The sequence below is a fragment of the Canis lupus genome, chromosome 20 (assembly GCF_003254725.2).
Source record: "Canis lupus dingo isolate Sandy chromosome 20, ASM325472v2, whole genome shotgun sequence".
NCBI lineage: Eukaryota > Metazoa > Chordata > Mammalia > Carnivora > Canidae > Canis > Canis lupus.
The window spans coordinates 47,001,057-47,014,597 of NC_064262.1; the positions used below are offsets into that span (position 1 = coordinate 47,001,057).

The following is a 13,541-nucleotide window of genomic DNA, read 5'->3' on the forward strand; positions in this document are numbered from 1 at the left end:
GGTCTGCCTTAGGCCCAGGGCGTGATCCTGGGGTTCTGGGGGTCGAGTCCTACATCGAGCTCCCTGCATGGAGCCTGCTCTCCCTCTGCCTCTCTCTCTGTCTCATGAATAAATAAAATCTTAAAAAAAAAAAGTACAACAGAGATACAGGAAAATGCACTGAACTGTATAGCCCAATAAATTTCCACAACAGGGGATGCCTGTGTAGCTCAGCGCACCTGCCTTCCACTCAGGGCGTGATCCTGGAGTCCTGGGATCAAGTCCCATATCGGGCTCCCTGCGTGGAGCTTGCTTCTCTCTCTGCCTCTCTCTCTGCCTATGTCTCTGTCTTACTCTCTCTGAGTGTCTCTCATGAATAATAAAAATCTTTAAAAATTTTTTCACAACAGAACACACCCATGTAACCAGCACCCACCCAGTTCAAGAAACGGGACATGTTAAATTTGTTATGTGACTTTTGCCACCATTAGAAAAAAAGGAAAAAAAAAAGATCAATTTCCAGAAGTTTCCCGCATGCTCCTCTACCCTCTTCCAAAGGAAACTGACAGGGCAGCCCCTGTGGCCCAGTGGTTTAGAGCCGCCCTCAGCCCAGGGCCTGATCCTGGAAACCCCAGGATCAAGTCCCACGTCAGGCTCCCTGCATGAAGCCTGCTGCTCCCTCTGCCTGTGTCTCTGCCTCTCTCTCTCTCTCTTTCTCTCTCTCTCTGTATCTCATGAATAAATAAAATAAAATCTTTAAAAAACAAACAAACAAACAAACAAAGGAAACCAACATTCTGACTTGTTCCACCCAGTTTTGCCTCCTTTGCGACTTAATATAAAAGGGACCACACAGTATTTACTCTCCATTTGTGACTCATCCAAGTTCAGTCCTCCAGCAGTTTGCTCGTTTTGTTGCTGCGTGGTATCCCACTGTGGAAGAGATCACAATTGATCCATTCTAGAGTAGATGGACACTTGACTTGCCTCCAGTTTGGGGCTATTTCAGAGTGTTAGTGGGCATGTCTATTGGGTGTATATCTAGCACTATAAATGCAAGGCCAGAAGAGAGGTGTATAGTCAATGTTAGGAGATCAAGACAGTTTTCCGACTTCGGTGAATTGATCTACACTCTGACCAGCAGTGGAGGAGAGCTCCAGGTGCTCTGTGTTCTCACCAGCACTTGGTCAGTTATGTACCCATTTTGCAGAGATGGCATCTGAGGCTCAGAGAGAGGAATCGCTGCCTCCCGATCAGCAAGAGATTGTGGGTCCTGCTCTGTCACCTCCTCTCCCTCCCTCATCCTGCCGCCACTGTGCCCTCCCAGCCAGGCTGTGGGGTGGGGTGGGACAGACAGGGTCACGTGGAGTTGCGTTCAGCGGGAGGAAGCCAGGCAGGGTACAGACGCTGCTGATTTTGGGGCTGGTCTACAAATCAAGGTAAGGGAGGGACTGCATGTGGCCACGGAGAGGGTTCCTGGAGGGAGGAGCTGAGAGTGGGGAGGGGGCCAAGATGAGGACAGCATACGGGAACATACTGGGCAGCACTGTCACCCTCTTGCCCCCCAGGAGAACCGCTGCCATGGAACCACCATCACCCTGCAAGGCCTCCCAAACCCAGCCTGCAGCTTCGTCCCCGATAACCTCCTACCGCTGGCACACGGGGGGCGATGGGGAGAAAGTAGCTGGAGGGTCCCGCTGGGGCCGACTTGCAAGCTGGGGGCGGGCGCTAAGCCACCAGGAGCCCATGGTCAGCAGCCAGCCTGCCTCCCGCTCGCTGTTCCGTCGTGTCCTCTCTTCGCCCCCCAAGGAGTCACGCACAAGCCGCCTGCGGCTATCCAAGACCCTCTGGGGAAAACATAAGAGCCCGCCGCTGGAGCCAGAGCCAGAGCCAGAAGCCCCAGGTACATGGCTCCCCCACCCAGGCTGGGAGGCCGGATGCTGGGCGTATGTCTGCCTCCGGAGCATCAGCTCTACAGACACAGGAAGTTGTGGGGAGTGCAGAAGCCCAACAGGAAGTGGCTGGGGCCCAGCTGCCCTCTTCCCTCTCACATGGGGACTAGAGGTGGGGGGAGTGGCCGGGAACCTGTGGGCTGGGGGTCCATCCTGGGGAAGGGAGAGGAAAGAGACGGAGGGTGGCACTGTCCAGACGCTAAATGGCTCTTGGCCCTAATGGGTCTCTCCTCATATCCAGCAGCTCAGGCTCATCCTCTCTGGCTTGGCCATCCACCTCAGCCACCTCTTACTCTCTTGCCCCCTGGCCTCCGTATCTTCAGTTTCTTCACCTCTTTGAACCTCAGTTTCTCCATTTAACTGATGGAGATCCTAATCCCTACCTTAAAGCATATATTATTTCATTTGCTCATATTCAATCATTCATTCATTCATTTATTCATTCATTCACTCATCCAAACAGAGGTCTGTTGCACATTTACTACATGCCAGGCCTTGACGTAGGCACTAAGGACACAGCAGTGAACAAAACAGGTGAAACTGCCTACCCCACATAGTTCACTCACAGTGTAGTGGGCATGACAGACAGTAAACAAGCAAACCAAAATGACAGATGGGGCTGTTCCACAGAGAGATCTAGAGGAGAAAGGGATGCCACAAAGACTGGAGTTCAGGAATGTAGCACTAGCCCAGGGCCCAACATGTTTTAAATGATCTGTTAACAAGTTATTTATTCCCCTGATGGGAAAACAATAGGATGGACAGGTAACCTGGAAGGGTTGATTCAGCCCATCGATTCCTGTCTATTCCTGGAAGCTCATTTCTCACTGTTCATATTCCCATTTTGCAGAGGCATTCCCTTCAACCCCCTCCAGGGTATCCGGTATTGCTCAAAACATAGTATGGAGAGAGAGTTCTCCAACAAGCAGGACTGCTCCCCCCCACCCACCCCCCCTGCTGCTCAAACACTTCCCATGGCTCCCCATTACCCCCCAGGATAAAACCTCCAGTTCTCTAACTGGCATCCAAGATTCTGAACCACTCTCAACCTGGATCTTCCCCCTCTAGCCTCTGAGCCCTCTGGGCCCTTCCTACCTTTCCTGGGCCTTGTCATCTCCAAGCCTTTGCAACCAAGCTGTTCCTGCCCTTGTCTCCTCCAGCTCTGTCAAAATCCAACCTGCTCTTCAAGCCTACCATCTCTGGAGGCTTTCCCTGTCCCACTGCACCACCACCTCCCCCTACTCTGATCTTTTTTCTATTCCTCTCTTTTTTTTTTAAGATTTTTATTTATTATTTATTCATGATAGACATAGAGAGAGAGAGACAGGCAGACAGAGGCAGAGACACAGGCAGAAGGAGAAGCAGGCTCCACGGAGGGAGCCCGACGTGGGACTCGATCCCAGGACTCCAGGATCGCGCCCTGGGCCAAAGGCAGGCGCCAAACCGCTGAGCCACCCAGGGATCCCCTTTCTATTCCTCTCTTAAACGTTGAATGCTTTCCACCTTAGATTAGTTATTTATGTAAGGAACCAAGGATGCTGTCTTGTTGTTTAACCTCTTGGACCTACCTACTGTCTTGGTTAAGAGAAGAATGCTTGTGTTTGAAGCCCAGCTCAACCACTTCACAAGCTGTGCGACCCTGGGCACGCCACTCAACCTCTGTGGTTTTCAGTTTCCTCCTTGGCAAAATGGGGATTATAAAAGCCCTTGAACGGCTTTTGGAGGATTAAATGAGAGAAGGCACCAGGAGCAGTAAACACCATATAGGGCACACGTGTCTACTCCCCATGGCCTGTGGGGATAAGGGCCAGAGAGGGGTGGAAACTTGTCCAACAACAGCCTGGCAAGGCTGCTGGGTGGGCTGGGGTTGGGAAGAGAGGAGACACCTGGGAGGGAACACCTGATGAACCTCTGCAAATGGAGAGGGTCCTCTGAGGGAGAGGAAAGGACTCCCAGATCCCTGGTACCAACTCCTCTACTCAGAGCCTGAGCCGGAGCCAGAGACCCCTGCCCCACAGATCCCTGAGGCCCCCACGCCTGACGTACCCATCTGGAACATTGGGGCCTTCACCCTTCTCGATGGGAAGCTGGTGCTGCTTGGGGGTGAGGAGGAGGTGAGAAGGGTCACAGGGGCAAGAGGGAGGGAAGAAGAGGGTGAGAAGGAGATAGATGAGTGGGGGGAGGAGAGGATAATGGAAAGGGGCCTGCCTCCTCTTTATGACTTCCCACTCTTATGGACAACAGGGTCCTCGCCGGTCCCGGGCGGGGAGTGCTAGCTCTGAGGGCAGCATCCAGGTAGCCATGGGGAACCTCAGGGATCCAGGTAAGTGTCAGAGGTGTGGAGGGCTGGGGCATTTGGGAGGATGTCAAGGTGGAGCAGAATCCAAGACAATCCCATCCCCTCACCTTCCCACCCCTGACCACCTACAGATCGGATCCCTGGGAAGACTGAGCCCGATGCTGCTGGCCCCAACCAGGTCCACAACGTTCGGGTAAGGCATCCACCCAGTGGGAGGTGGAGGGGAGAGCAAAGACTCCCAGACGCTCAGAAATGAACGGGGACTCTTACTTGGTGGTCTTGGGCAGCTCACTTTTTTGGCCCTCACGGTCTCTGGCAGTCAAATGGAACTAATGAGAGAAACCCCCCTCGGGGCTGTTTATGAGACATCAACAGAGAATGCAGAAAAGCATAGGATGGATGCTTTAGATAAGGGAGCTATAGGTTGCCTTTATTACTACAGCATTAGTATTGTGGTCCCCCCAAACCGACAGGCCAACCAGGACACCTTGGGGCGGAAAGAAGCTGAGGAGGGAGAATAGGATTCTAGCCAGCTGATAGCCCCCTTCCCGCAGGGATTGCTCAAGCGGCTGAAAGAGAAGAAAAAGGCCAGGTCGGAGATGGGAGCCAGTGCCTCTCGGGATGGGTAAGAGTCTCTGAGGGGCCCAAGGGGCTGGGATTACACATTCCCCCACCACTTCCACCTGCCTACCATTCCTACCTTCACCAAATACCTCCCATTGGCCCCTCTGTGTCCATGTTGAGCGATGCTGGAGTTACTGAAAGACCCTGGCCTGGGAGTGTCAGGGAAGGGACCACTGAGCTGAGATCTGAAGGATGGATGGAAGTTCTCCAGCCCAGGAGGGGCAGGAAACGCATTCCAGGCAGGACACAGGGACCACAAAGGCCAAAAGGCCAGATGAAGTGACAAAAACAAGGCCAGGATGACTGGAACTCAGAGAAAGGGATTAAGTGCAGGGAAATGTGGCCAAAAGGCGACAAGGGCTGTACTATATAAGGTGACACAGGTTACCATGAGGAGTTGAGTTTTTATCCTAAAAACGAAGAGTTCAAGTCCAGTTTAGGTTCAAGTTCATCCTGACCTCTCTCCACCCTTCAGGCGATAGGGGGTGGGTTGGTGGGGAGGAGGGAAGGATGACCACTTGTTCAATCGCCCCTTCCCCGGATCCCTCAGTGCTCTGGGCTCTCGGGAATCGCTGGCCACACTCTCCGAGCTGGACCTGGGTGCTGAGCGGGATGTGCGGATCTGGCCCCTGCACCCCAGCCTCCTGGAGGAGCCTCACTGCTTCCAGGTAAATGCAGACAACTCTCCACCTTACCCCGACCCTTGGGTTCTACTCTTGGCCTCAACCACACCCCTGAATCCGCATCCCCAACAGGTAACGTGGGCAGGCGGGAGCCGCTGCTTCTCTTGTCGCTCGGCGGCTGAGAGAGACCGCTGGATCGAGGACCTTCGCCGCCACTTCCAGCCCAGCCAGGTCAGTACCAGCAGTGAAGTTGGACGTGGAGGCCCTGCCCTCCCCCTCCCCAACCCTCCCCAGCAACCCAAGCCCCCGCCCGCGCCCTAACCCTGCCTCTTAGACACACCTGCCCGCTAACACTTTGCAACCACTCGGAGACCCTCCCCAGATCCCGCCTATTACCAGCCCCTGGCACACACAACCCCATCCCTTCAATTCAATCCGGGACCTAGTAGCACCCAAAGCTCCGCCTACCCGGCAAACGCCAAGTCCCCACCCCGCGGCTGCTCTTCCACCCCTTGAGCTCGGATCTCTTCGCCGGGACCCAGTAACGCTGGAGGGCTTTCACAGAACCACCTTGAGACCGCCGTGGCCCTTGTCTTCCCCCAAGGGCCCAGCGATCTCCCTGGGGGCATGGTGTCCCACGTCGAGCACCGACGCCTCCCCCCCTACCCCACTCCGGTCTGCAGGACAACGTGGAGCGGGAAGAGACGTGGTTGAGCGTGTGGGTGCACGAGGCAAAGGGGCTGCCCCGAGCGGCGGCGACCGCAGGCGTGCGCACCGAGCTGTGGCTGGACGGCGCGCTGCTGGCGCGCACAGCGCCACGGGCTGGCCCGAGCCAGCTCTTCTGGGCCGAGCGCTTCCACTTCGAGGCGCTGCCGCCGGCGCGTCGCCTGTCGTTACGGCTGCACGGAGTCGGCCCGGGAGGAGCGGCGCTAGGCCGCGTGGCGCTGACACTGGAAGAGCTGGGCGTCCCCCGCGCGCCCGCCGCGGGCCTGGAGCGCTGGTTCCCGCTGCTCGGGGCGCCAGCAGGCGCGGCGCTGCGAGCGCGGATCCGGGCGCGGCGCCTGCGCGTGCTGCCGTCCGAGCGCTACAAGGAGCTGGCGGAGTTCCTCACCTTCCACTACGCGCGCCTCTGCGGGGCGCTGGAGCCCGCGCTGTCCGCCCAGGCCAAGGAGGAGCTGGCGGCTGCCATGGTGCGAGTGCTGCAGGCCACCGGCCGGGCGCAGGTGCGGCGCTGCGACGGGGCGGACCCGAGTGACCAGAGGCTGGCTGATCTCGCGCTCCGGGGAGCAGGGTGGGAGGGTACTGGTGGCTGGGGACCCCGGTGGCAAGGAGGAGGGGCGGGGCACCACAAGGGGCGGGGCCTGCGCCTCAGCTACGAGGGGCGGGGCCTGAACTGAGCCTCCGAGCCGAAAGATTTAAATTTCTGCTGCGAGGGCTGGAGGTTCCAACCTCGTGAGCCTTAGCAGTGAGGACTGGGCCTGAGCAGCAGGTATGAGGGGGTGGGGCCTGTGTCCCAGGTGTGAGTGATAGGCCAAGGGCTTGTATGCCCCGGTTCAGTCCGCTCCCCACGCAACGTGAACTCCAATATACCCAGGCACTGGTGACAGACCTGGGCACCGCAGAGCTGGCACGCAGTGGAGGCCGTGAGGCGCTGCTATTCCGGGAAAATACGTTAGCCACCAAGGCCATCGATGAGTACATGAAGCTGGTGGCACAAGATTACCTCCAAAAGACTCTGGGTGAGCCAGAGGGTGGATGTCCGAAGCCATCTGGGCGGGCTAGGAAACCCCACGGGGGACCTGGGAGCTCCTAGGTAACCTGGATGCCGGGAATGGGTAGTGCCTTAGAGGGTGCTGGAATCCTGGAAGCAACTGGGGGTCCCCCAGAGATGTTAGGTATCTCCAGAGAAAACTGGAGACAGAGTTGGAGGCTGAGTGCAGTGGGTTCCAGTGGTCACTGGCCCCTGGCCCCTTGTTTGGCTGTGCTGAACTGCAGGGCAGGTCGTGCTGCGTCTCTGCGCTTCCACTGAGGACTGTGAGGTGGACCCCAGCAAGTGCCCGGCCCCAGAGCTGCCACAGCACCAGGCCAGACTGAGAAACAGTTGTGAAGAAGTCTTCCAAAACATCATCCACTCCTACAAGTGAGAATCAGGGCCCCAGCACCTGAGCCTAGCTAGCCCTACTTCTCAGCCACTGTGCTAATTACCCTGAACCCCAGTTGGAGTTGCCAGATAAAATAAAGGATGCCCAGTTAAATGGGATGCATGCAAAATTTGGGACATACTTATACTAAAAAATTACTCATTTTTACATGAAATTCAAGTTTAACTGAAGTTGTTCCCTAAATCTGGTAACCCATTCCCAATGTCATGTCAGCTTGGGGTTACTGACCCCAAGCAACCTAGGACTCAATTCCTTGTCCTCTAACTATAGGTGACCCCATACCCTAATTCCTTGCCACCTGACCTCAGTTAACATAGGACCTCTGATTCCAGGTGATGCTAAACCCCCCAATTCCATGACCCTTGACCTTAAATGACCCCATACCCCAAATATCATGCAACTGATCACAAGAAACCTGGGATTCCAATTCCTTAAACTCCCACCCTAGGTTAACCTATATATCCAGTCCCATGTCACTTGGGATATCAACACCATGATTTCTGAACCTACGTGACCCTGTAACCTCAAGCCTATCCCACTTAATACTGTGTTATCTGGCATGCCAATCTCATGATCCCTTATAGCTATATCCCAGGCTCATGGACTGTATCCCCTTGTGACCTTGTATCTACCCCCCTCCAAGATTACTGAGTCCAGAATAACTATAGCATAAATCCTGACCCCAAGCATTATTATCCTCAATGTCTCTAATCCTGGAACCCATAGTGCAGGTGACTCCTGACTTCTGACCTTAAAACTTTGACATGAATATGACCTCTATATCCATACCCTCTCCTTTGACCATTGCCTCTTCTGCCCCAGCTGGTTTCCAGCAGAGCTGGGCACTGTGTTCTCAGGCTGGCGAGAAGCATGTAAGGCACGTGGCTCTGAGGCACTGGGCCCCCGACTGGTATGTGCCTCCCTCTTCCTGAGGCTCCTGTGTCCTGCCATCCTGGCACCCAGCCTCTTTGGTCTGGCATCAGAGCACCCTGCACCTAGCCCAGCCCGCGCCCTCACGCTGATTGCCAAGGTCATCCAGAACCTCGCCAACAGTGCCCCGTAGGTGCTGGGAGGAAGTGGGGGTGGGGGGCATGCCTGGGCAGTGAGGTTACAGATGCCTGGTCTGACCAACCCAGTCCGACCTCTGCCCAGGTTTGGTGAGAAGGAGGCCTACATGGGCTTCATGAATAGCTTTCTGGAGGATCACGGACCAGCCATGCAACACTTCCTGGACCAAGTGGCCATGGTGGATGTGGATGCAGCACCCAGTGGCTACCAGGGCAGCAGTGACTTAGCCCTCCAGCTGGCGGTCCTGCATGCCCAGCTCTGTACCATCTTTGCTGAACTTGACCAGGTATGGCGGGAGCCCAGAGCCCAGGGTTTGGGGTAGGGAGGCAAGAGGGCAGGGAGCCTATGGTCCTGAGAGCTTGCTTACCATTGTCCCTGCATACATCGTCAGGCAACCTGTGACAGCCTGGAACCACTGCCCACCATCCTGCGAGCCATTGAGGAGGGCCGGCCTGTACCTGTGACTGTGCCGATGCGTCTCCCACCACCCCGAGCCCAGGTTCACTCCAGGTAACCTACCTGCCTCAAGTGTGGCCCACTTCTGATGGGTGAGAGCATAAGCAGGACCAAAGGCAAGCACAGGGTGAGACGGGCCAGAGGTGAAGACACGATCATGACAGAGGTCAAGAACAGGGTCAGGTTGGGATTCACTGTCAGAAACAGTGTTGCATAAAGATCAGAGGCTGGAGATGGGGTCATCCAAGGGATCAGAGAGAGGTTCACGTTATAGTCAGAAGCCAGGTACTGGGTCAGATTGAAGTCCAAGGTGGGGATTGGTCATTGCAGAGGTCAGGGAGAGGTCACATGTGGGATCACACAGAGAAAGTGACATTGTGGTCAGTGATGAGGGTCAGGTTTCAGTGAAAGGTTGTAGATGGGGTCAGATCAGGGTCAGATATTAAGATGCACCATCAAGGGTCAGGAGTAGGTGCATATGGTAAGCAGAGGTCAGGCCCAGGGCCAAATGGGGTCAACAGTTATAGGTAAAGTCATTCGGTCAGAGATCAGGGACCATGGTCTGTGAGGAGGCAGAGACAGGGTCAGCTTAAGGTCAGAGGTCAGGTACAGAAGGGGGGTCAGACAGGGAAGGAAGATGGTATCCCTGTGAGCAGAGGTCAAGCCCGGGTCAGATTGGAATTAGAGGTTATAGAGATGGTCATAGAGAGGACAGTATTGTCAGAAATCCAGAAGAGGGTCAGAGATCAAACTGATTCCATTAGTGACAAGGTCACACAGAAGTAAGATATTAGAAGTGGAGTCATTTCTGGCCAGGGGTCAGCTCAGAGGCCAGTCAAGGATCTGAGCTCTCCCATTCCACCCCCAGCTTCTCTGCAGGGGAGAAGCCAGGCTTCCTGGCTCCCCGGGATCTCCCCAAGCACACCCCTCTCATTTCCAAGAGCCAGTCTCTACGCAGCGTTCACGGCGCAGGGAGTTGGGCGCGACAGCAGCCAGAAGAAGAGCGTCCCCCGCGGCTGCCCCGGCCAGTGCAGCGCACGCAGAGCGTCCCGGCTGGCCGCCCCGCTCGTCGCCGCCCCTCTGCAGGACCCCGGCCACGACCCAAAAGCTCGCTACGCACGGGGCCCGCTCCCCGCGGCCGGCCCTGGACTGGGGCCTCAGCATCGTTGCCTCGGAAGCCGTCGGTGCCCTGGCAGCGCCAGCTGGACCAGCCGCGGGACAGAGACCAGGCGACGGGCACGCACCGACCTGTGGGCAAGGTGAGGTCCAGCTCAGGTCTGCGCACGGAGAGGAATGACGGGACTGGGAAGACAGAAAAACCAGGCAGGTCTGGGTTCAAATAGCAAGCTGTCTGCGCTGTGTGACCTCGGGCCTGGTGCAACCCTCTCTGAGCCTCAGTTTGCTCCTCTGTAAAACGGGAGCGAGGTTTCCTTACCCGGCAGGGCAGTGAGAAGGCAGAGAGCAGGGGACAAGGAGGTCAGGGTTTTTCGGGGAGGAGATGGGGCGGGACGACGGGTCAGGTGATAGCTGCTCCCTCCCCACAGTTGGCAGAGCTACAGTGTGAGGTGGCCGCTCTGCGCGAGGAACAGAAGGCTCTGTCCGGCCTCGTGGAGTCGCTAAGCACCCACATCCAGGCCTTGACGGAGAAGCAGGAGCAGCTTCAGCGCCAGCTTCAAGACCTGGACGCCAGGCTCCGAGAAGGGTGAGCCCCGCCCCCTCCATTAGCTCTGCCCCCGGGTGAGCCGGCTGTAATCAGATCTGCCCAGGCTCCACTTCCATTCGGGCCCTGCCTCTCAATCACAGCCAAGCACTCCTGGCAAGCCACGCCCCCTTCCAGCCCCGCCCCGACACACCTGTCTCGCCCGGCCTCTTGGTCAGCTCCGCCCACCCCAGGTGGCTGGCGAGTCCTACCTTCCACGCCCGACTCCTCAATCAGTCCCTCCCAAACAGGTTGGTCCCGGGTCTCTCAGTCTGGGCACACCTTCATCTTTGTCACCACCTCACCCTCGACTCGCCAAGCCCCGCCCCCAAGAGTTGGTTGGTCCTTTCATCCCAGCCATTCAAGGCTCTGATTCAGCCCGGCTACAAGTTTATATAGGCCCCGCCCCCTAGCGTGGCAAACCCCGCCTCCAGACAAGCCCCGCCCCCAAAATTCCTGGCTGTCCAACCAGGGAGGGGAGTTTCTGGAGGGGAGTTTCTCAGTCTTTGACCCTCCCCTCTTGCCCCTGATCCCCACAGGACCCCTCAGCTGGATCAAGAGCGTGGCCCTCCAAGCAGTGAGGATCACCGTCTGCGAAGTCTGGTGAGACCCCTGCCCTAGCCCTGGGGAAGATCTAGGCGGGGAGGGAACCAGGGTTGGGGTGCAACCCTCCCCTGCCTCCGAGCCCACAGCCACTGCCTCTCCAGGAGCGCCGCCTGGCTGAGATGGAGAATACTCAGGCCCAGTTGAGGAATGTGGTCCAGAACCTGCAGCTTCTTCCCAGAACGTCGGGATCCCGGAGCCAGCCCCTACCCCTCAAACCACCCTGCATCAACGGAGATACCACTTGAGCTGCCCACGCTGTTCCACGTGGTCTGGGAGCTGTCTTAAAAGGCCTGTACAACCCCTGCCTCAGCCCTACAGTGGCCTAGAGTGGAAAGTGGAGCCATATGTCAACCAGTCTGGCACTGTGAGGTTACCCAGTAAAATTCTGATTTCAGTAAAATGGATGGATTTTTTTTTTTTTTGCCCCCAAGTGTTGCCGAACAGAAAGCACCCCTCTCCCACCATTCAAGTCTCCCAAATTATCTCCTAATTAGAGGTCTCATGGAAGGGACAATATAAGGAGATTTTCACCAGCTGTGTGACCTTAGACCTTTACTCTCTTAGAGCCTCAATTTCCTCATCTGTAAAATGGATCTAAAGTTTCTTACACAGAAGACCCATTGTTTAAGGTGTTCAATAAAAGGTATTTGTCATTGTTAGGGGCGGCACCTGCTTCTGAATGAAGCCCAGGTCTCAGATGAGAGCATCTTCCTAGGCCCCCAAATCCCACACCACCTCCCTCATAGCTGGAAGAGCATGGGTCTGGGAGGCAGATAAAGGAAAGTGTGAGTAGGTATGGAGACAGTTGAGCTCTATGGCTGTTGGTTGGGTAAATGACTGGGCATTTGAAACATGGGTGAGGGGTAAGGTGAATGGGACAATAGGCAGAAAAATAGATTAGCATTTGGTGGATATCTGCCCTGGTAGGTGAGTAAGTAGGCAGTTAGCTGGGTCAGTTATGTCTGCCTAGAAAAGGCCTGGATCTCAGTAGGAAATAAATATTTGAGCTAATTGAGTAACTGGTTATATACATCGTATGAATATTTGTTGGGGCCCCCTAAGACTCTTGAGCTAGGCAGTGGGGAAACAATAATGAACTAGGCAGACGGGACTCCTGTCCTCATGGAAATTACACCCTAGTGGAGACAAGTAAATGTGCAACTAAAGGATGGATGTCTGCGTGGCTGGGTGAAAGGATGTGTGTAGCGATGGGTGGATGCTTGCTTGCTTGTTTGGATATGTATTTACTTGGGTGGTGGGTGGATGGGTTGAGTGGGTGTTCAGATGGGTGAATGGGAATTTGGGTGAGTGGCTAACGCTGACAGGACCAGACGTTGGTTGAGTGGTGGATGGGTGAGTGTGTAGAAAGGAGGTGGATGGGAGGTTTGAGTGTTTGGATGGATGGTGGATAGTTGGTTAATTGGCTGAATAGATAGATGAGTGGTTGACTGGATGAATGGGTGGAGAGATGAATGGGTGGTTGGACATGCGAATGGGTGGTGGATGGAAGAAAGCAGATCTGTTATGTATTCATGATGGGGTAGTTTTGGAGGCTGGGATCCTTGGGGTTGGATGGAGAAAGGGGCGCTTAGCATGGGCACCTACAGCAGTTCTAGGGACACGGAGGTGCTGAAGTCCAGTTTGGATAATGGGAGAGGAGAGAGAAGACTTGTGGTTGGAAGGTAGCTGACTGGGGGCAAGGGACTGAAGGATACGGATTGGCTGGATGGAGTTTTCAATGACCTATAAATGACCCATGGGGGAACTTCTCTGCCTCCTCCTCACTCTTCTGGTGCTATTAGTAGGCCTAGCATTGGAAGAACCAGTAGGGTGATGAGGAGCTATTGGGGGCAGGGGGACAAGTGTGTTGTCATGGAAACAGACCCTCCCTGGACTCTCAGGCCGCGCGGCCCCTTTAAGGGTGACCTGCCTGGCCACTCCCAACATGGCGGCGCGCCCGCTGACCGCCCCCCCCCCCGGGCGGCGCGGGGGGGGGGTGGGGTGGGGGGCCTGGACCTCCCCATCATGGCGGCGCGGCGGGGCTGTCGCGCTGAGGTCACGGCGGCGCGCCGG

General features: G+C 56.1%; 2 protein-coding genes across 2 annotated transcripts in view; one reads left to right on the plus strand and one right to left on the minus strand.

The window, feature by feature from the left end:
- Positions 1–11,185, minus strand: part of LOC112666666 (ultra-long-chain fatty acid omega-hydroxylase) — a 66,754-nt gene extending 55,569 nt beyond the window's left edge. Inside the window, exon 1 of the mRNA XM_025457858.3 lies at positions 11,075–11,185. The gene's annotated coding sequence lies outside the window, so the exon portion shown is untranslated. The remainder of the gene's footprint in view (positions 1–11,074) is intronic.
- On the plus strand, positions 1,308–11,868 carry RASAL3 (RAS protein activator like 3). The gene is made up of 18 exons (XM_025457854.3): positions 1,308–1,418; positions 1,548–1,882; positions 3,915–4,045; positions 4,176–4,254; positions 4,362–4,423; positions 4,785–4,855; positions 5,405–5,522; positions 5,610–5,708; positions 6,161–6,700; positions 7,072–7,216; positions 7,473–7,617; positions 8,462–8,698; positions 8,792–8,993; positions 9,099–9,217; positions 10,032–10,422; positions 10,708–10,865; positions 11,402–11,465; positions 11,570–11,868. The coding sequence occupies exons 2-18, from the start codon at positions 1,561–1,563 to the stop codon at positions 11,711–11,713; spliced, it is 3,027 nt and encodes a 1,008-aa protein (XP_025313639.1). The 5' UTR covers positions 1,308–1,418; positions 1,548–1,560; the 3' UTR covers positions 11,714–11,868.
- Positions 11,869–13,541: the final 1,673 nt, after the last annotated feature.